Source organism: Danio aesculapii, chromosome 23 (genome assembly GCF_903798145.1).
Source record: "Danio aesculapii chromosome 23, fDanAes4.1, whole genome shotgun sequence".
In the NCBI taxonomy this organism is placed as follows: Eukaryota; Metazoa; Chordata; class Actinopteri; order Cypriniformes; family Danionidae; genus Danio; species Danio aesculapii.
The window spans coordinates 20,938,041-20,961,885 of NC_079457.1; the positions used below are offsets into that span (position 1 = coordinate 20,938,041).

Here is a 23,845-nt window from a genome sequence, read left to right on the forward strand (position 1 = left end):
TTTCCATCTTGAGATCTGCTTTAAATGATTAGTGTCTTTAATGAATAGAGTTGAAAGAGAACTGGGGATGAAGAGAGTTTTTCTCATGTCCTCTAAGCTTGTACTCTGGTCTGTCTTTCTCTCTCGTGCTCGGGCCTCTAGCTCTGTGTGTGGCCCACTAACATGGTAAGCCTGAATGCCAGCAACCCTCTGCTGTTTGTGTGCGCTGAGCTTCAAATCCCTATTGCTACAAGCCACAACAACAACAGCCACCACCACTTCAGGACCTTAGTTACAATATAGAAAAGGGATAGATTTGGATTTTTCATCAACATGGGAACAAAAAATGACCCTTTAATCAGAATGGACTAGTGATGTTATTCACTTTAATTGTGATATTATATCTGACATTAGCTGAGTGCTGTATACTGATTACAGTCTAAAAAATCTAACAGTTTAAAAAATCCAATCTGAGTAGAAATGCAGCTGATAATAATGTTTGAGAAAGGTGGCATAAACCTTTTTCAATTAGACATGTAAACACTTGATTACACTGAATTCCAAAAGCAGTTTTTCTGTATATTCAATGACGTAGAAATGGCTTCGTTAATTCAATATCTTTTAAAGAGAGAGTTCACCCAAAATTTAAATTCTGTTATCATTTGCTCATCCTCCACCTTGTTTCAAACATGTTTGAGTTTTTTTCTTTGGTTGAACACTAAAGAAGATAGCAGAACAAAAGAGAGATATCCAGCTGCAAACCCGCAGACCCACACACATTTCAGCACCCACAATTCAGGACACACGATCTAGGCAGGGGTGAACCATATATGGTTAATGACGGATCAGTCTATTTTTTTCTTGTCTAACGGCGACTAACTCCTTAGGTGCATTATCGCCAGCTAGTGTATTTCACAAAAATGGCGATCGAGACAGTCCGTGACTGAACAGTTTAGGGTTTCCCATTTCAGTCATCATGTCATTATTATATCTTAACGATGGTTTTAAGATCTGTGCAGTTTTGGAGTTGCAGTTACTCATATTATGTAAATAAAAATAATTAGTTAAAACAGTAATGACTATTATATAAGCAAATAAAAACCATTCAGTCGCTGGAGTAAAATATTAATATAGTGTTAAACATTTATTACATGTAAAAAGATTTTTATTACGTATAAAGATGTATTATAGCCTATACATATTAACTTGCTTTTATTTCCTTCAATAAAATGAATCCATTATGTAAATAAACCTGTCTAATTTAAATTGTTTATAGTTTTAGCCTATATAAGCTATTAAATTATATTTAATTTATTTATTTGAAGTATATTAAATTCAATTACAACTTGTATTTTACCATTCATTTTGGCTTTAACAGTTTATTGATAACTAGCCTAATCAAAGAACATTTAACTGAGCTCTGTGAAAAGTTTTGTATGTAGGCTTACAGTCAAAAGTGTAATATTAGAGCCATGGCTGTGGCGAGTCGGTAATACTGTGTCTGAAATGAAACTATTTCTCTTATCAGAAAATGATAAACACAATTATCCCCAGCGCAGCATTGTATTAGATTTTAGCAAATATAAACAAAACATGGAGAAACCACCTCCACCTTCCACCTGCCTCATCTGTATCTCTGAAAAATGTTTCAGCAAATCCAGCAAGCGAATATCTGCTGTACTGACTCTGTCACATAAATAGTGACTGATCATCTATGATGACTGATAGACAACAGTTCAGTCTATTATACTGAATGGTGATCGGAAACGACGTTCCCCATTTGCCTCTCGATCGATCGATAGTTGTGAAATAGTATCCACTGCTGTCTATTGTGTACACTATTTATTAACTATATATATAAAAATATATTTATGACCGATATATTTTAGGTCCGAGAAGATGTTAATAACATTAACATTCGTCCTAACCATATTATTGGTTGGATATTGTTGGAAAGAAAGGAGTCATTGACTTCCATTGTAGGAACAAAACATATTATGGGTGTCAGTAACTGCTTTTTTCTACATTCTTCAGAATATCTTGTGTTGTGTTCAACAGAATAAAGAAATGAATAAAGGTCTAGAACCACTTAGGGGTGATTAAATGCTGTGGATATTTTTATTTTTGGGTGAACTACCCCTTTAACACTTTTCAAGTGTATGACAACGTGTATTTTCATGTGGATATATTTCTTATTTTAAAATTAATCTCACAAGCATTAATATATTGGCGTTAACCGTACATTATGGAAGAAGTAGGCACACACACTTCTAATGCTGCATGGTGTGGTCTTTATTGCTACTTGCATGAGTCCTGCTGCTATGTGTGTGTGTTTAAAGACAAAGAGAGAGCTATGTTGATATGCCATCAATCCTTAATATCATAAACCTTAGACCTTTTTTATTTGCTGGCTTAGTAATGCTGTTTGCTCCAATAGTGCTATAAGTTGATGTTAAATATTAATGAATTACGTTAAAATCCATAATGCGGTTTGAATGAATGAGTTGAGACTAGCTTTCTTGTCTTACAGCATCAGTTCCTTTCTGAAGCCCTGCAGTGGAGAGCGCAGACTGACCCTGATCATGTTCTCTACATGCTGCTGAATGCAAAGGTGACAAGCATGTGCAACCTCCATCAAACTGATCATTTGGACAAACCGTTCTGTACTGAGAGTTTTACTTGCTTCGTCCTGCAGGGTGTAGCAGTGAGCACAGCCACGTGTTCACAACTGCACAAGAGAGCAGAGAAGATCACCGCGGCCTTGCTGGAAAGAGGAGGAATTAACACTGGAGACAACGTAGTACTGCTTTATCCTCCTGGTAATGACGTCTAGAACAAATTGTACTGATTTGTTGCCCTCACTTGAAATTTAATATTGCAATGGATTTCTATTGCAATAGCAAGGTTTTGTCCACAGAGAAAAAAAGCTTGTTGAACAGTAGAAAATGTTAATGCAGTAAATAGAGATTTGCTTCACTGACCCCTTGTTTGGGGTCACTGTTATTCCAGTGATTGATATGTGCAAATGATAACTATAAATTTAAATGCTAACTTGCTGCCCTACTTAAATCTATTTATTAAAGAATAAATAATTAATAAAAAAATTGCATCATTTACCTTTTACATCTAACAAAGTAATGATGTGCATTATAGAAATAAACGAAATCACAGAATAATTTTTGTATTTAAATACAGTCATGTGAAAAATTGTACGGTATGTTCTTTTACTTAATAATAATACATAATTTACATAATAATAAAAACATTTCTGAAAATATCTAATGTGATGAGGAAAAGTCCAGAAAAATCAGGATAAGATAATGAAGATACATTTATTTTTCTCCACTTAAAGGGGTTTGGGGTTATATTGACCCCAAATCTAACAGGAATGTTATAACACATGTCTAACACAGTGTGTGTTTTTAAATTAGAATTATTGTTGGATTGTTTAATTTTTTTTTTGAAATGGGTTAATTATTCAGTTATTTTGCAATGTAAAAATGTGTTTTTTTTTCATTGGTTATTTAAAATATGGTAACTTTAGTCAAGCAAAATTATATCCACTAGTCGCTGATGTTTTTTGTTTGCCACAAAAAAGAAAGAAAATTATTTATGTGTTAGGAAGCCAAGCGATTGGAGAGGGAATTGAACGATGTGCTATACCAGTAAATGTGGTGTAATTCCAAAAAAACCTTTAAATATTTACAGTGAAGAAAAACAAAAATAAATAAAAATGGTACAAAATGAAGAAAGAAAAAACAGCAACAATGTGCTCACTGACTATACCACAAGTATTCACTGAGCTGCTTGTATGAGTCAGCTTTAAGACTGCATGCTAAAAGCCAGGAAGCCTTTTATAGACTAAAGCCCCACCTACAGACTAATACCATGCTAATTAGAAGAAATACAAAGTTCATATTATTCAAACTAAATAAACTTATAAACACTCAAAACAACAATTGCAATATTTTTCAAACCAAAAATACAATAATCATTAACAAAATGAAAGCACAACAGCCTATAAGTGTGTTTTAAAGTCCAAGTTTAAAAGCCAACCGGTGAGTCTGTAACAGTATGCATTTTCTTCTTTTACTCCATACTGAAGAACACATTTTTTATTGAATTTTGGTAACCAGGCAGTTGTGGTTCCTGTTAAATGGACATAAAAACAATACAGTGGAAAATTAATGAGAACAGAAGATGTGAAGAAGTCAATCGTATAGGCGGGAATTTATATGAGTGTGAGCAAATTTGCTGAATTGTAATTTTTGGGTGAAATATCCTTTATAAACTCCTAGAAATAGCAGCATGAGTTACCACATGACATGCTATTTTCTTCTTCCCCGCAGGCATAGATCTAATCGCCTCCTTTTATGGCTGTCTGTATGCTGGCTGTATTCCAGTCACCGTCAGGCCTCCTCATCCACAGAATCTCTCTGCAACTCTTCCCACTGTCCGAATGATCATAGATGTGAGTCTCATCATTTGATTTGTATGAAATACAACCTGAAATCTCAAACAGAGTTTTAAAACATTTTAAGACTAGATTTGATCAAGTGACAATGTCGTACTGGACATACAAGACATGTTTTTTTGCTCAAAGATGAAGACCCTATTCAATGTTTAAACTGCACACCTCCCCTTACTGTAAAACACATTTTACTGGACTGTCCTGCTTTTAATGATTCCTGTAGACTTTTTTTATGAAATGAACTCTCTTAAGGACATTTTTAACAAAGTTTTATCATGTATTACCACTAAAAAACATAGGAAAGGTCTTATATCCTCAGACGGAGAGGTCTTTCTATGTTTCATTTATGTATTCATTTATTTGTTGTTTTTAATTGTAAATTTATTATTGAAATTGCCATGGAAATAGCCTTTTTGGCTGACATGTCATTAAATAAAAAATACATTACATTACTCAGCATTTGATATCATCCATTTATGAATGTATGAATTGATGCGTATTAATCTGAGAAACCGTATCTGCATCAGGTGAGCAAAGCAGCCTGTATCCTCACAACCCAGACCCTGATGAAGACATTGAGGTCTAAAGAGGCGGCAGCCAGTGTAAATGTGAAGACGTGGCCAAATATCATTGACACGGGTACAAAAATGACAGAATTTCATATGACTTTTATGCCAGTTGAACAAAAATTTATAGTCCTGACTTGACTGATCTTGTGTGTGCAGATGATCTTCCCAGGAAACGGCCTGCAAGCATCTATAAACCGCCCACTGCAGAAATGTTGGCCTATCTGGACTTCAGTGTGTCCACAACAGGCATGCTGACCGGAGTTAAGGTAAGACTTGCGTCCTTTCTTCAAATTTGACTAATGCCCAGATATACTTGAAGAATGGATTGTTGATATATAATTTAAAACAAAAACAGACCAAAATGAGGTTTTAAAATGAGGGAGTAAAAACATGAACACAACTTGTAATTGTTACTGAAAGTGAACTGAAACTGTAAACTTCCTCGCTTTGAGGTAATTTATTGTATAAAGTGAGATGTGATTATGAGTCTCATCAGAGTATTATTATTGGTTTTAGGTTTAATTTGTTAATGAGAGGAAAATGAAACAGATTTATTTTTATATTAACAACATTATTTTCCGCAGTATGAGGAGTGATAAGATGTACTGCTGAAAAGTTAAATCAAACAATATTTTACCTCTAAGTGAAGTTTAATAAACTTTGCTTTGAGTATATTAGGGCATTACTGTGTTTGCATTTTAATAAACAATACAATCTTCAGCTGTTTGTTTTGCTTTTGGCAAGAGCAAGTATGTTAGATTTTGGTCTCATTAGCCGGGTTTATATATTAACGTGAAGCAAAACTTTTCAAAGTTTGCTGAAAATGAAAAAATCTCGAATGTAAATGTTAGAGTGGCTGACTGTAGTATTGGTTACCTAGTAACTAACAGTAAACAAGGCAAGCCTAATGGAGGCAGCTGATTAGTCACTAGCTATGTTTCCATCCACCTATTTTTATGCAGATTTTGGTTGTGCTCATAAAAAAATCAGTTGATGGAAACGCCAAGATGGGCATCAATTTTGAAAATGTGCATAAAAAACATATGCGAATAACAGAGTTGGACAAAACATTTTATTCGATAAGAAAATATGCGCATAAACTATGATGGAAACACTTTTACCGAACAAATTCCAGTATGCACATAAAAAGTTAAAAGAGATCATGTGATGATAAAAATGTTTATGAATGGACAAACCAGCAGGCTAAGCACATTGTAAAACATCTGAAATGTTGTTCATTGTAAAACACCTTAACCATTTCAGTATTAGTGTTATTATATTATTAATTACCTTCGGAATCGTGAGTATCTGTGCTCCGCGTCTCAAGCCTTCAAAAGCCACCACTCGTTCACTGCATATCAGCATTTGTCTTCTGAGGCGCAAGTAATTTACTAAATGAAGAAAATGAGAAAAGCAGCTTCTCCGACTTCCATTTTTACTGTTGATATCTGGTGCCAGTTAATCAGGAAGTGACAATTCTGTTCACTTTGACTCATTGATTGGAAATGCTGCTTTATTCACACATCTTTTATGCGATATTCCTGTTTTGCGAATAAATTAAATTTGCATTTCTGGATGGAAACATAACTACAGTTGTAATTTTCGCTACATCAGTTTAATTTTCTTTATTTTAGTCTAAAAACAAATTAAGCATGTGTAAAAACTTACCGTTTCCATCACGTGTTTCTCTTGCAATAGTTCAAAATGTGCATTAACACATGGTGAAGGAAACCCAGCTATTTTGCGTTATGCTGCCCTAACCAGCTTGTTTTTGTGTTTCTTTCAGATGTCTCACTCAGCGGTCAATGCTCTGTGTCGATCCATCAAGCTGCAGTGTGAGCTTTACTCCTCCAGACAGATTGCCATCTGCATGGACCCCTACTGTGGCCTGGGTTTCGTGTTGTGGTGTTTGTCAAGGTAGTACAACATTTTACAGTCATAATGCAATAAATCACTTTTATCCTAGGTTCAACTGTGACTGCACCTGGTGAGGAAACAATGTCATGCATGGAAATAATATTCGCATCTGTTTTGTTTGTGTCTAGTGTTTATTCAGGTCACCAGTCAATCCTGATCCCTCCCATGGAGCTGGAGACGTCTCTGCCGCTGTGGCTGAGCACTCTGAGTCAGTATAAGATCAGAGACACCTTCTGTTCATACTCTGTCATGGAGCTCTGCACCAAGGGTCTTGGCACACAGACTGAAGCTCTAAAGGTGAGTCTGCTGGATACAGACGCACCACTGTTCAGACGTCTGGGGGTGGTACGATATGCTTTTATAATCACCAAGTCTGCATTTATTTAAGAAAAATACAGTAAAATAGCAATATTGTAAAACATTAGTATTAAAAGTTGCTCCAGCCTTAGAATCCTATGGTTTTACACTGCGTTCCAATATGTTGTGCCGGTGCTTTTTTAGTACCACCTCAGATGAGGGTCCAAGCCATAACATTAACAAGATATGACACACAGCAGGGAAAATAAGTATTGAGCACATCAGGTTTTTTGGAGCTGTTGCATTGGAGTTGAACCAGATTTTGGTAAAAGTCCAAACAGGACATAACAACAATAAAACAAAACAAAAATCTGAAAATGTAGTTATTTGTGTATAATAACAATGAAATGACACTAAGAGAACGTACTGAATTACTGAAATGTGTTTAATACTTTATGTAAAAGGCTTTTTTGATGATGGCAGCTATCTGCTATATTTAAATAGACAGCAGCAGACACTGCTTTATTGTTGATTCACATGGCTAAACAATTTAATACCACTGCAAGAAAAAGACATTGTGGTTAGTAGAAGAGGTCAAGATGTTCCTCTGATTGATACCTGAAGAGCAGATTCAGCAGGAGCTGGATGGGATGACCTGGAATGAAGGGCTGTTTCTCAAGTCCAAGAATGCTGAGAATGAACCTGCGTTCTTGTGAAGAGCCAAGTCACCTTGGAAAAACGAACTCTGGAAACCGCGAGAACAGAGAACGCCTCCTCTAAGAAATGAGATGCTGCTTTCTTCCTGATTGTCACGTAACATTTAGGAATTTTTAATGGAAAATTATTTAAACATTACAGCATTCATGCAACCATTTACTGTTTTTTCCCCTTTTTAATATATATAACAAGCACAAAAACCTTACTAATATACTTTGCACAGTACAAATTAAACTGATTTTAATCCGAAATTTAGCAAATAAACTCCCTTAATGTGTTTATGGCTTTATTAGATTTTCATGGTTCTGTTTATTTTTACCATCTCATTTAGGGAAACTTCTTAGATAAATGTTATATCTCTGAACTTTAATCATAAATCTATTTAAAATGCTGTGCTTTCCACCTCCTTTATCCCGTCGCAATGACTTCTGGGACTTCTAGAGCGAGTTCGGTGCTCAAGTCTGCATCGATGCATCCTTGATACCAAGAACACATCCGGAAACTTTCACATGTCCTCCGTTCTTGCGGTCTTTAGTTTTGGAACTGAACTTTGGTGGTTGATGATGACGTTACACAAGAACACGAGGACACAAGATCGCTGAAGAACCCATATTAAGAAACAGCCAAAATGTTTTTCAGGAAGTCATGGCAGTAGAGGTGGTGCAACTATAGTGATAATCCCACCTACTTTAAGCAGTAGAAATGCAAACTGAGCCGAACAAAACCGAAGTGAGCCAAGCCATGCCAAATTGTACCGTACAGTAGAAAAGCAGCTTTTTTTTCTTTTCGTCCATAGCTCCATGATAATTTAATTGTGCCTCAGAGAATGAACTTAACAGGAGCTTTCAGGATCTTGACAGGAGCTTTTTTTTCTTATGCATTCCAACTCCGAAGTGTGTTTTTATACAAACCTCCAAAATTATGTGGATGAAGACATATTTGCTTACTAAATATTATACACAAGTACTGCATGCATTTATAGTAAATTTAGGGTGCTTTCGTATCATTTGTGAGCCATAAAAACTTTTCTCCCTATTTACTGCAATTGAACAAACACCAAATTTTTCACATTCCTCTCATTGTATCCCAGAAGAAAGTCAGTCACATGTTCATGATGACACTGAGCTTAGTAAATAATGAGTTTTTATTTTTACAAACCTGGTAATCTACAGTAAAATGTCTTTCAAAAAAGATGTCAAGGTAAAGCAAGTGTGTATAAAAACTGATGAGAGATGTGTATGCAGGCACGCGGTGTGAACCTGTCGTGTGTGCGGAGCTGTGTGGTCATAGCTGAAGAAAGGCCTCGACTTGCCCTCACACAGTCCTTCTCCAAGCTCTTCAAAGATCTGGGCCTTTCTCCACGTGCAGTTAGCACCGCTTTCGGCTCCAGAGTCAACCTGGCCATCTGTCTACAGGTTAGAGCAAAAAATACACATTATGTCAGCGGTGTCATAACATCAGCAGAGCCTTATTTTGATGACTGTCTCCTTTCCTCTCAGGGCACTGCTGGTCCAGACCCATCCACTGTTTATGTAGACATGAAGTCCCTCCGTCATGACAGGTATGTGCTGGTGATGACATGAAGGCAGTCTGTCCAGTATGTGCCTGCATTCTGATATTGTCCTTGTTTTTTCTCTGTGTTAGAGTCAGGCTGGTGGAGAGAGGAGCTCCTCAGAGTCTGCCGCTGATGGAGTCTGGGACTGTAAGTTCTGCTCCGAGTTATCTTTAGTACTAGGCAGGTTACTTAAAATATAGTCTGCTTGGAAGGTAGTCTATTAGATTACTTAAAAGTAATTGACTACTTTTTGATTTGTTTTTACCTCAAATCTGTGGTAAAAAAGGCAAAAAAAGGCCAAAAAGATGCTTGTGAAGTTCATAAAAACCGAATACATTTTATTTGCCTGCATGTAATTTCACCCTTAATCGACATCAAAGATAATAAATGATTCTTTTTTTCAAACTGTAAAATACTCACCGGCCACTTTATTAGGTACACCTGTCCAACTGCTTGTTAACGCAAATTTCTAATTAGCCAATCACATGCCAGCAACTCAATGCATTTAGGCATGTAGACATGGTCAAGACGATTTGAGCATCATGAGGAAAAAAGGTGATTTAGGTGACTTTGATTGTGGCATAGTTGTTGGTGCCAGACGAGCTGGTCTGAGTATTTTAGAAACTGCTGATCTAACAGGATTTTCACGCACAACCATCTCTAGGGTTTACAGAGAATGGTCCGAAAAAGAGAAAGTAGCGGCAGTTCTGTGGGCGCAAATGCCTTGTTGATGCCAGAAGTCAGAGGAGAATGCCATGTCATAAAGCGTGAATCATCTCAGGCTGGCTTCCTAAACATGTCAATGAGTTCCTGTACTCAAATGGCCTCCACGGTCACCAGATCTCAATCCAGTAGAGCACCTACGGGATGTGGAGGAATGGGAGATTCACATCATGGATGTGCAGCCGACAAATCTGTAGCAACTGTGTGATGCTATCATGTCAATATGAACCAAAATCTCTGAGCAATATTTCCAGTTCCTTGTTGAATCTATGCCACTAAGGATTAAGGCAGTTCTAAAGGCAAAAGGGGGTCCAACCCGGTACTAGTAAGATGTACCTAATAAAGTGGCCAGTGTGTGTATATGTAAACGGATTATCCATTATCAATATAAAAAGTAAGAAATCATGATAAATATGTTTAATGTTATCTAATTATAGATTCTTTTTTTTTTTTTTAACTTTTTTTTGTTGTGGAAGATTACATGTAAACTTAATTTGCTCCCTAGAAAATAAAACACAATAAAAACAGATTAAATTCATTGATTTATTAGTACCAATTTTTATTTTAATTAAAATGGTAAATAGTCTACTAGTAGCTTTAAATGAAGCCACTCATAAACATAGAAATGTATTTTTGTTTTTCTCATTCCACAATTATATTCCACAGTATTCAGAAGAGAAAAAGGGAATGAAAACAAGTATAAAACAAACAAAAAATAAGGAGTGATTATCTTTAATGTCAAGCCGAACTCAAATAATGTCAAACTATTTTAAATGAAGCCTGAACTATCTTCATGTGAGAAATTATACAAAAACAATCGCTTCACGGCACATTGCAGATGCTACAAAAATTACAACATGTTCTGGAAAATTCCTGACCAGCACTATTCATCTTGCATGGTTATTACATATTATTTTCTGTGCTTCACCTCAGATGCTTCCTGGAGTTAGAGTCATTATTGTGAACCCAGAGACTAAAGGACCACTAGGAGACTCTCATCTAGGAGAGGTGAACAATTACATTTGTATTATGAAAGAACTACAATTTATTCGAATGATGTAAACCTGTGTGACTGTTGCTCATCTCTGTTGCTCTTTGCATTTTCCTCTCAGATTTGGGTGAACAGTCCTCATAATGCCAGTGGTTATTATACGATCTATGGTGAGGAGAGCCTGCAGGCAGACCACTTCAACACTCGGCTGAGCTTCGGGGACACTGAAACGCTCTGGGCCAGAACTGGATATCTGGGATTTGTCAAGAGGACCGAGCTGCTGGACGCCAGTGGAGGTGATTGTTAAATCTTTTATATATAGATACATTTTTACACTATTGTTATGCTAAATGGCAGTGAGAACGTATGATAGTAATTTGTTCGATTAAATTAAACAGCATACATACAGTGCATCCGGAAAGTATTCATAGCGCTTCACTTTTTCCACACTTTTTGTTACAGCCTTATTCCCTAATAGATTAAATTTATTTATTTCCTCAAAATTCTACACGCATTCATTCATTTTCTTTTCGGCTTAGTCCCTTTATTAACCGAAATGAACCGCCAACTTATCCAGCATATGTTTTACGCAGCGGATGCCCTTCCTGCCGCAACCCATCTCTGGGAAACATCTATACACATTCATTCACACTCGTACACTACGGACAATTTAGCCTTCCCAATTCACCTGTACCGCATGTCTTTGGGCTGTGGGGGAAACTGGAGCACCCGGAGGAAACCCACGCAAACGCGGCGAGAACATGTAAACTCCACACAGAAATGCCAACTGACCCAGCCGAGGCTCGAACCAGCGACCTTCTTGCTGCGAGGCAACAGCACTACCTACTGCGCCACCACGTCACCTTATTCTACACACAATACCCCATAATGACAATGCAAAAAAAGATTTTTTGAAATTGTCGCAAATTTATTATAAATAAAAAAGCTGAAAAATCACATGTACATAAGTATTCACAGCCTTTGCCGTGAAGGTCTAAATTGAGCTCAGGTACATTCTGTTTCCACTGATCATTCTTGAGATGTTTCAGCAGCTTAATTGGAGTTCACCTGTGGTAAATTCAGTTGATTTCAAAAGGCATACACCTGTCTGTATATAAGGTCCCAGGGTTGACAGTGCATGTCAAAGCACAAACCAAGCATTAAGACAAAGGAATTGTCTGTAGACCTCCGATACAGGATTGTCTCGAGGCACAAGACTGGGGAAGGTTACACAATTTTCTGCTGCTCTGAAAGTTTCAATGAGCAAAGTGGCCTCCATCATTGAATTTCTGCATATAAAAGATATTTTTCCAACAATAAAATTGTGGCTTGTGAAAATAGCGAGTGGCTAGTAACGTTGTAAAACTACTAGCCAAAGTGACCAGTGCTCAAAAACGTTAATGTTAAGACCTGGTTATAACCAATATGGTTTAATTATCTTCCTAACAATAACATTTGTTTAGTAGTTCTCCATGTACTTATAGAACATATAGGATGAGGACATCGACCTGGACAGATTGTTGTACATACATCTATAATTTTTTTTTTATAGTTTTTAGATCTATAAGTTTAGTTTAAGGAGTTATTTTATATTAAGAAATGTTGAAAAAAAAAAGATTATGTATGCAACTAGGGTGTGCTTGTTTGACACATTATTTAAAATATGTGGCTAAAAAAGAACTAATTAAATTTTTTTCATTCATGGGACAAGTACAAATATTTTCGAGACCAACCAGGCCATTAGAAAAGAAATCCTTTGCATTTAGCCCTCTTCAAGTTTGAAATTTCATTCATAATGGTCTTAAAGTCTTGACTTGGTGAAACCTGCAGAAAGCCTGTAATAGCAAAAATGGCTGTCACACTTTCTCATTTTTCTTTTCCATTTTCCTCAACCAGATCGCCATGATGCTCTGTTTGTGGTGGGCTCGCTCGATGAAACACTGGAGTTGCGAGGTTTGCGTTATCATCCCATTGACATCGAGACTTCTGTGTCTCGGGCACATCGAAGCATCGCTGAGAGGTAGAATCCACATATACACTTTCACTTTCTATTTGTATCTGCTTGTTATGTGTGATGTCACGCAAAGCGGCTTCCGTGTCCAAGCGCTCTAACAAACTGTATGGGGAGACTCAACAAATGGTAATAATAAATGTTTAAAAAGCGATGTAATGCATTCGAAATCACAATCGCTATCTATATCTATATATATATCCATGCCTAATATTCGATGGCCAGAAAGTGATTAATTTTTTTATAAATTGTTAAAATCATGTTGTCTGTGATGCAGCAAGTGCAGAGACAGTTGTGTACACCATGATTTTATATCAAATTCACTGTAATGTGTGATAGGATTAAAAAGGGTCATAAATGAATATTTTCGCAATTCAAAGGAGTAGTGGCTTGGACCCGTAAACAGTATCCCATATGACACAACTTAACTAGCGGATATCCGCTATTCCACTATTGTGCCGAACAGGTACTGCTGGACCTGTAGAGTATGTGTGTGCATGACATCGCCACATTTATTATTGCTGCCAGTTTTCCATATATGGTTAGGTGGAAGTGCACTATTTATTTATTTATTTTGTTAACAAAGTAAACATGAAAAAAAAAAATCTGAAATTGTGATCATCGTCCATATAACAGTTTACATTACACTTATGTTACCAAGATAAAGACTGGCGCATTTCTATTGGATTCCAAAGAGTTCTGTTATCCGCACCATCATATAAAATGAAACCGTTTCCATGTTAATTGACATGGTATGGAACGGTTAAGCAAACTGAACCATTCGGCTCAATAGTGGAAAAGCATTTTATGTCTCAGTATGTGGACTGCCTATAATTCATGTCTCTAAATGCACTCCATCTTCCAGTGCTGTCTTCACATGGACCAATCTTCTGGTGGTGGTGGTGGAGCTAAGTGGCTCTGAACAGGAAGCTCTGGATCTGGTTCCTCTGGTCACTAACGTAGTGCTAAAAGAGCATCATCTTATCGTCGGTGTGGTGGTCATCGTGGACCCCGGCGTCATTCCCATAAACTCAAGAGGAGAGAAACAGCGCATGCACCTACGCGACTCCTTCCTTGCTGACCAGCTGGACCCCATCTACGTGGCGTACAACATGTGAGCGCAGACGACAAGTGCTTAAAGCTCAATGCGGCACCCAAAGACCCGACTCTTCTTCCAGACTGCCCCAGCGCTGAGCCCTGTACATATTTGTATGTTCTCTTTAATGTGATTGTTGCCTGATCGACCAATGGCGGTCACAAGGCTCAAGCCATCCGACCTTCTCTGGAGCTTCCAAGAGGGTGGTGCTGTTCTTCAAAAACACATTTCTGCCCTTTAAAACAGGTGAAAGCCGCATTTTCGCCACTTTCAGATAGGCCTCTTCCATAGAAGCAGCGCTTGTGCTCTTGCGGTGAGACCTGAGGGACTTTTCTGTGCACTTTATCTCCCGGGCTCACAAGAGAGTCCTTCGGTTTGCATTCTGGAAGCGCTAACTTAGATATCAACAACAGTATCACCAGCAAAACAAACATATCTTATTTTACTCAACTGCTAGTCATTTTAACAATTTTTAAAATGGATGCACCACATTTTAATGCATAAAGGTTTTTTTTACTCACGTTTTCAACTGTAATGCACATCAGTAGTGAACTGGAGTGAGGAGGATGGTGAAACTCCTCGCTGAAAGCACAGCAATTTAACAATACATTTGTATGCAATGCATTAAACATGAGGGCGACCGAAACGTTTCAAATCAAGGACAGTTCCATGCCTTATTTTTTAATCGTTCCTGACTTTATTTCGATTGTCTGAACGGACTGGAATGACGACCAGATTTTAAAAAAAAACGGTGTTTGTGTGTAGACTATATATTGTAGTGTCTCACTGGTGTTACAAACGGACCTCTTTATCCGGTCCTTCAAAAAAAACTTGACTGATCTTTCATACTTGATGGCAATTTTCAGCATCGAGCTCATGATGCTTAAACAATACATATTTTTACACATAACAGCCGTCACACAAAACTGATCATTTTCATGTTTTCTGTTTCTTTCAAGACTTGTTAATATTGACGAACCATGATGTTGCTGCAAATCTGTGTGAACGGCTCTTCTGGAGAGTTTGAATGTGCAAGAGAGACAGAGAGAGAGAGACAGAGCAAATGAGGTAGAAAGCAAGTGTTTTAACCAAGGCTTTTTGATATATGGACAAAGAATGTGAGCTCAGAGAGGAATTAACTTTTCTATCCTAATTAAATGATGATAACTTTTATTAGCACCTAACATGTTTCTTTCAGAATGGCCTTAGATATCAAAATAATCTTTCTTCCTGCAGATTGTTTACATGTGAAATTCTGCGCAGCTCTTTTCTTTAATAATGCACACATTCTCATAACATTTTTTCCTTTTGTATTTTTAATTCATTTCTTAATTGTCAAAATATTCAGTGTGTCGGTGCAAAATTTAAAAAGTTTATGTTAATTAAATTTATTGTCATCACAATCTTTTTTACTGTCTTTATTACAGCAATCCATGTGCAAATCAGAAACATTTACTGTATATCAGGGGTGCCCAAACTCAGTCCTGCATAGTTTAGCTCCAACTTTCTTCAACAGCTGCCTGGAAGTTTCTTGTATAGACCTTTTTCTTTGTTGCTGCATAGATGGCGCCATAGTGACCAAGTGACCATAGTGAGCGCTTTGAGGTGGGATGCTTAGAACTTCCGTTTAGAATTGTCATCAGCCAGAGCAGCATGTCTCAACCGGGTGTCAAGACTCTTACAGAGTGTTTTTGTGATGCAAAACTTTAATTTTGAAAGAAAGGTGTGTTCTGTCAGTGCAGTTCTGAAAGTGCTTCTGTCAGGGCGATTCAAGTGCGAGAGAAAAACGTTCTCCTAATTCAGTGTCTCCTGTCAGGTCAGATGTTGAAATACAGCATCAGTATTCCTAACTTGTCAGCTGTTATACTGTACTCTGCGGCTCTTCAATGCACACACACACACACACAAACAATACCTTACTGTATTCTAAAGAGCGAACCATATTACTGGCATGAAACTAGCAGGTATAGCCATGCAATTTCCAAAAATTACTAATAAAAGGCTGATTTGCATGTTGATTCTAATCGGGAGCAGTTATGTTTCATTTAGTTAGTCTGTGTGTTGTGTAGTATTTACCATAGAATGTGTTTTTCTGTCATTTCAAAATGCCATTTTATTTAACTTTGTGCCACTTAATCAATGTGTTGGTGAGACAGTATGTTACAGGCTACGTATGTCAAACATTTGGGTGAATTCCACTTGTTTGGGTTGGTTATATGTTTAAATGAAAGAAAATGTTGACTTTAGTCTGACAACGAGGTAAAATACCTTGCAGCAGTTGTTTTCCATTCCATTAGATTGCATTTTTTTTAATCAGTCCAGGAGATGACGCTGATAAACAGCAGGATTAGTTTTAAGACATTAAAAAGCAAGTAAAACAGATTAAAACTATAGTTTCAAAGCTGTGACTCTTTATACGCATCAGCTGCCAACCGGTAGTTCTTAGCATTTTCCTTGCGCATAAACGCAAGGCATAATGGGTAATTATGCGTTCTAAGAAAAAGGTCTATACCTAGAAAGAGCTTGATTAGCTGGTTCAGCTGTGTCTAATTGGGGTTGGAACTAAACTCTGCAGGACATCTGCCTTCCAGGACTGAGTTTGGGCACCCCTGATTTATATGTAAAACTGGCAAACTAGTTCCTTTATATTGAACCACAAAATCATACATCAACCAACTCTTAGGTTATATGTTATTTATTGTAAATACAGCTGGGAGATTGACAAATTTCAATGTATAAGACTGATCAAATTAATGTTGATAACATTGAAGAACAATTTAATTTTATTGTTATCACAGAAACAAATGCAACAACAATCATTCCAATGTCTTAACTAAAACCTACCAAAAAAAGTTTGGTTCAACCAATAAATCACACAAATTAATTTCATATACTAAAATGTTCTTTAAGTAGTAGTTATATTAACATTTGTTATTATTATTGGTATATGTAGCTGTAATATTATTATTATTATTATTATTAACATTATAATTGAGCATTTAATTGATAGTTCAATTTTAGAGCAACTAAACTGACAGAAAATACAAATGCTGCGCTTTTCATTTGATTTACATTTGATAGAATAACTAAATTCTTAAAGTTTTATTAATTTATTTAGATGACATTTTGCTGTAAATTTGTGTTAAATCTTAAAAAAAAAAAAACTGAATCCAGAAAGAAACTAAACAGAGTCAACATTTTTAAAATGACTCTTTAAAAGGAAAAAAAACAACAACATTCCAGCACACCAGGATTCATCATATAAACTCGAGCTAAATTCGGCTTTGTCCACCAGTGGTCACAATATCCTGAATTTCATAGGTCTAAACAAGCATGTCACGAGGCTTTATACACTGTATATCCATTAGATTAACAAAGTTAATGTACAATAAGAACATGTATATAGTGTATGAATTTCAATAGGATTAACACATTTGTAAGTATATAAGAACTAATAGGCAAAGTATGACACTCCAGACAGGTAAGATTAACATACTGTAAAGCGGCTTCCTCTGACGGCTGCATGAATCCAGCTTGATTTCAGATTAAGGTGACATTCATTTCTTTCTCAATCCAAAAAAAGTAAGTGTGGACTTTAATGTAAATATTTGGTTGGTGCGGTAGTTCACAGGAAGTGGCCTTCACTCGAAATCCAATCAGGAAGTAGGAGTGGAAAATTTTGATATAGCAGCTCAGCGGTCCACCAATATTTGTCTGCATGTTATAATATAAACACATGCTTAATATATCATGAAAGCTCCGGTAATAAGTAGTTTAAATCAGTCCACATTTAAAACTGTGTTGTCTAAATAAAAAATATATAGGTCAATCATCATTTCACATGCTACATGTCAATTTAAACATCGAAACCATAATTACATTTTGGAAAATGTTATAGTTAGATTGTTTCTCAACATACACGCACCGACCACTTTATTAGGTACACCTGTCTAACTGCTCGTTAACACAAATTTCTAATCAGCCAATCAAATGGCAGCAACTCAATGCATTTAGGCATGTAGTAGACATGGTCAAGACGATCTGCTGCAATTCAAACTGAGCATCAGAATGGGGAAGAAATGTGATTTAAGTGACTATGAATGTGGCATGGTTGTTGATGCCAGACGGGCTGGACTGAGTATTTCAGAAAAGGCTGATCTACTGGGATTTTCACGCACAACCATCTCTAGGGTTTACAGAGAATGATCTGAAAAAAGAAAATATCCAGTGAGCGGCAGATCTGTGGGCGCAAATGCCTTGTTGATGTCAGAGGAGAATGGCCAGACTGGTTCCAACGGGAGTAACTCAAATAACCACTCATTACAACTGAGGTATGCATAAGAGCATCTCTAAACGCACAACACGTCAAACCTTGAGGCGGATGGGCTACAGCAGTAAAAGACCACACCGGGTGCCATTCCTGTCAGCTAAGAACAGGACTGAGGTTACAATGCACACAGGCTCACCAAAATTGGACAATAGAAGACTGGGAAAACGTTGCCTGGTCTGATGAGTCTCAATTTCTGCTGCAATGCTTGGATGGTAGAGTCAGAATTTAGCATCAACAATATGAAAGCATGACTCCATCCTGCCTTGTATCGCTGGTTCAGGCTGGTGGTGGTGGTGTAATGGTGTGGAGGATATTTTCTTGGCACACTTTGGGCCATTAGTATCAATTGAGCATCATGTTAGCCTACCTGAGTATTGTTGCTTACCATGTCCATCCCTTTATGACCACAGTGTACCCATCTTCTGATGGCTACTTCCGGCAGGATAACACGCCATGTCATAAAGCGTGAATCATCTCAGACTAGTTTCTTAAACATGACAATGAGTCCAATGTACTCAAATGGCCTCCACAGTCACAGACCTCAATCCAATAGAGCACCTTTGGGATGTGTAGTTTAACGGGAGATTCACATGGATGAGAAGCCGACAAATCTGCAGCAACTGCGTGATGCTATCTATCAATATGGACTAAAATCTCTGAGGAATATTTCCAGTATCTTGCTGAATCTATGCCACAAAGGATTAAGGCAGTTCTGAATCAAAAAGAGGGCCAACCCAGTACTAGTAAGGTGTACCTAATAAAGTGGCCGTTGAGTGTAAGTTCTTTTTCCAAATATTGAACACATATAAACAGTTTTAATAATTATTTAATATGTACTTGTAATATTGTACATATTAATATGTATATTTAATATGTAATTATTTAATATGTGTTTACCATGATGGCAGTGCATTATATCTAACTATTTATTTTAGGCAAGATACTAGTATTCAATTTAAAAGCTAGTCTAATTATGTTAACTAGGCAAGTTAGGTTAATTAGGCAAGTCACTGGACAACTATGTCAAAAAACAAATTAAGAGAGCCCATAATATTGACCTCAGCTATTTTTTTATGATTAATGTTTTATAATATATTAATTTATTATTTTATATTTAATGTTTTATTCTAGCAGAAAAATAAAATATGAAATACTCTGAAAAATATCCTTGCTCTGTCAAACATTACTTTTGCAAATATTATTGACAATTTCACAGGAGGGCTAATAATTTTGCCTTTATCTGTACCAGACAACACTATTTTCTCCTTAAATTAAACGCTTCTTTTTCACACAATTAAAGAACTAAAAACAGGTAAAACATACCTCACATCCATTGATACCTCCATTGAATTCACCAGCACAAATAAAGTCCGGTGACACGGTATAGTTCCAAAACATAGGCTTATTGCACAGTGACCGTGTTATTAACCACACTTTAGCCTCTTGCAGCATTCCAGCATCGTCTGAAAAATGTCAAATGAAAAATTAAAAAGGAGAAGGATAGCATTTGCAGTAAACAATCCAAAGTAAGAAACTCACCACCAGGTTGAGCGTTGTATCCTGTGATGTAACAGGACTCAAAGTTATACTCAGCTATACTTTCATTAGGCACACAGATGGGTAAGACATAACTGTCAAACACAAAAGGGGTCTTCATTTCTAAAAGAGCAATATTGTAGCGCATGCTGTAAGGACCAAATTTCCTGTGTACAATACTTCTAGAGACTTCAGAGATCTGTGTGGACGCATCATCAACATCCAGGCTGTTGCTGCCTGCTCGGACCAAAAGCTTCCTGTTGGAGAAAGTGCAACAATTTTAGGTTGTAACGTTGAAACGCTTCTACTGGGTTTCATACGATAAAGTTCAGAGATAGTACTTCGCTATTAAACAGTTTTTGTTGTACGATATGTAATTAGCAGTGGTGTAAAGTGACAATTTACAAATACTCAAACTACTGTAACTGAGTAGATTTTCTCAGGAATTGTAATTTACTAAGTAGTTGTAAAAATGTCTACTTTTACTTTTCCTTGAGTACTTTTTTTAGTGCAGTATTGGTACTTTTACTCCACTACTTTCCTTCAACCTGCAGTCACTACTTTATTTTTTCTTCAGTCCTGTGATTCCTGTCCAATCAAATTGCACATAGAAGGTAAATTGCATCATAAGACTACCTCCAGACATGTGCGATTTACAATTGCAGCAAACTATTTGGAAGCATTAAAAGTGTCCAAGTAGATGTTCAAAATCTTTACACACGTTGATCCAGAGACTGTTTAGATGCATGTTAATGATGAAAAGAAGACAGATGTTTACTGTATGATGACCGAAATGGAGTCAACATGACGTCAGATTGACGTTGTACCCCAACATCGTGGGGACGCTGCATTTAATTTGGAAATGAAAATCGGGGTGACGTCGGAACCCAACGTCAGGCTGAAAATCAGTGTCCAACTTCCAACCTAAAATCAACCAAATATCAATGTCTAATGATGTTACAGCTTGATGTTGTGTGGGCGTTACCACTATGACGTCTATCAGATGTTGCATTTTGGTTGCCAAAATAATAAACTACGAATAAATGTCATTATTTGATGTCAATATGATGCTGGTTTAGTGATGTGGGCTCGATTGGATTTTGGTCACTTTAACACAACCTAAAATTAACCAAACATCAACATTATTTGACGACATTATTGGACATCAAAATAGGCGCTGGCTAGACCTTGAATTTTGGTCACCTGACATCACAACCTAAATCTAACCTAATATTAGCTTCTTATGACATTGTGTCCTGCTGGTCAATAACTAAATGCACAACAGAATGTTACGTTTACACACATCCACAATGTAATATACATGTAAATGCATCTGCTTTTTACAGCATAATACTACTCTTGAGTACTTTTGAAAGGGCTATTTACAGATACTGTTACACTACTTGCACTACATTTTTGGGTACGTAATAGTCCTTTTACAGAAGTATGATTTTTTTTTGGTACTCTTTCCACCACTGGTAATATGTAATATTTTTACATTGATGTGTTGTATTAGTCTCACATTTCTGTAGTATTTACCAAATATTTTTTGTATGGTGGTACATTACTGTAATATTCTTGTGGTAATGAGTGGCATTACTTACACTCATGTATTTTTATAGTATTAACCACACTTTTGATATACAGTAATTACTATTCCTCTAATATTCTTACATTAATGTGCAGTACTATTCTCATATTTTTGTACAGGATGTGTTATTCCTGTAATATTCTTGTGGTAATGAGTGGTATTACTCACATTTGTTTTTATAGTATTTACCACATTTACTGTTGTACAGTAAAGTACAGTTAAATGTATGTAAATGATTAACGTGACAGAATGTAAGGGTCCATGATTATTTTGGACATAATATTACCCTTTATCTTCTAATGCACATGCGGCTGCTGTCATAACCCATTTTTCATGAACAATAGCTCCACCACAGATCTGACGAAACGGGACAGATGAATTGGGCTGGTACAGGATGGACACCTGCCACGGCCAAACATCCACACCGACGTTCACACCGCCGATCATCCGAGTACTTCGATGTCGGACCGGCCTCAAAGGCCTGTCGCCGCAAATCCTGTCTAGGAGATCGGCAAAAACACACAGGTAACGTAAGCATTTGCACATTGCCTTAAGTTACTGAGCTGTTTTTTACGAATATAACGATAAACTTAACTTACATTTTTCATGAGGGGCAGGGTAATTTTTTGCAGCCAAAATAATCAACATCAAGCCGACCACAGCAGCATGAATTAAGATAATTCTAAGTCTACGGTGCATCTTGGAAATGTCGCTTTGCAGCCTAGTTCATGACAAGAGATTTTTGTCGGTTGGATAACGGTCAAATATATTTGAATTCTATTGCGTAAGTCATTGGCCTGCTGAAAAAGGTATGTCACGATTGTTGCTAGATCATATATGGTTGTTGCCGGAAGTTTACGAAAATGATTTATATTACTTATTACATTTCACATTAATTGTATTTTATTAACGTCTACCCCTACCTATCCCAACCCTATAAACCCAGTGAAAACAGTAGTTGTACCGAGTATTATGTTATTTATTCAGTTAACCAATACATGTAATTTTTTAACGTCTACCTCTACCCCAACCCTAAACCCAACCATCACAGTAATGCAAAAACAGCAGTTGTACGGAGTATTATTTATGTTATTTATTAAATTACCCAATCAATTAAATGTTTAACGTCTACCCCAACCGTCACAGTCACAGTATGTCACCTGCTTATGTCACCACTTTTTTCATCTTCTCAGACACACAAAGAACCTTTAAAAATGTAACTAAACATTTGTCTATTTTAATCTGAAGGTCTGTAAGATGTAGTTCAAAAGATAAACGGTCGGCTTTTTCTGTGATTTGCATTGGTTTATGATTACACACCGATATAGGGGTGGCTGTACGTTACTGCTCTTACAGTGATTTTCTGGAGTTGTGTTGTTGATTCCCCTCCCCTCATGATGGTACTGCCCTAATTTAATTGCCCCTGGGGGATTATTAAAGTTGTAATAATTACTAATATTATAGTATTATAATATACTAATAAACTATTATCTTCTGTTTAGATATCATAGAACAATTTAGACATATTGGATCAATGCATTCCATGGCACAATTACGCAACATTTAAATCATGTTTAATCAAATAAAGTAAATGTTAACATTTTTAATATTAAAATGTTATCATTTTCGGGCAACAGAGTGGCGCAGTAGGTAGTGCTGTCGCCTCACAGCAAGAAGGTCGCTGGTTCGAGCCTCAGCTGGGTCAGTTGGCGTTTCTGTGTGGAGTTAGCATGTTCTCCCTGTGTTTGCATGGGTTTTCTCCGGGTGCTCCGGTTTCCCCCACAGACCAAAGACATGAGGTACAGGTGAATTGGGTAGGCTAAATTGTCCATAGTGTATGTATGTGTGTGAATGAGTGTGTATGGGTTTCCCAGTGATGGGTTGTGGCTGGAAGGGCATCCGCTATGTAAAACATATGCTGGATAAGTTGGCGGTTCATTCCGCTGTGGCGACCCTAGATTAATAAAGGGACTAAACCGAAAAGAAAATGAATGAATGAATGTTATCATTTTCAACCACACAATTGCTAGCATCTCTCTCTCCCCTCCTAGAGACTGAAGTT

At 36.8% G+C, this 23,845-nt stretch overlaps 2 protein-coding genes across 2 annotated transcripts in view; one reads left to right on the forward strand and one right to left on the reverse strand.

Moving 5' to 3' along the window:
* The window catches only part of dip2ba (disco-interacting protein 2 homolog Ba), a 78,745-nt gene extending 63,682 nt beyond the window's left edge, over positions 1-15,063 (forward strand). Inside the window, exons 25-38 of the mRNA XM_056448700.1 lie at positions 2,510-2,590; positions 2,675-2,798; positions 4,329-4,450; positions 4,978-5,089; positions 5,176-5,285; positions 6,806-6,936; positions 7,065-7,233; positions 9,195-9,365; positions 9,450-9,511; positions 9,595-9,652; positions 11,162-11,236; positions 11,341-11,515; positions 13,116-13,239; positions 14,096-15,063. Of these exons, the coding sequence (XP_056304675.1) occupies positions 2,510-2,590; positions 2,675-2,798; positions 4,329-4,450; positions 4,978-5,089; positions 5,176-5,285; positions 6,806-6,936; positions 7,065-7,233; positions 9,195-9,365; positions 9,450-9,511; positions 9,595-9,652; positions 11,162-11,236; positions 11,341-11,515; positions 13,116-13,239; positions 14,096-14,348 (1,767 nt within the window). The 3' untranslated portion in view covers positions 14,349-15,063. The remainder of the gene's footprint in view (positions 1-2,509; positions 2,591-2,674; positions 2,799-4,328; positions 4,451-4,977; positions 5,090-5,175; positions 5,286-6,805; positions 6,937-7,064; positions 7,234-9,194; positions 9,366-9,449; positions 9,512-9,594; positions 9,653-11,161; positions 11,237-11,340; positions 11,516-13,115; positions 13,240-14,095) is intronic.
* Positions 15,064-17,475: 2,412 nt separating this feature from the next.
* LOC130217606 (chymotrypsin-like elastase family member 1) lies at positions 17,476-22,558 on the reverse strand. Its single transcript, XM_056449747.1, has 5 exons — positions 22,383-22,558; positions 22,070-22,283; positions 20,196-20,449; positions 19,980-20,119; positions 17,476-18,040 (listed from the first exon to the last, which is right to left on the reverse strand). The coding sequence occupies exons 1-5, from the start codon at positions 22,480-22,482 to the stop codon at positions 17,867-17,869; spliced, it is 882 nt and encodes a 293-aa protein (XP_056305722.1). The 5' UTR covers positions 22,483-22,558; the 3' UTR covers positions 17,476-17,866.
* Positions 22,559-23,845: the final 1,287 nt, after the last annotated feature.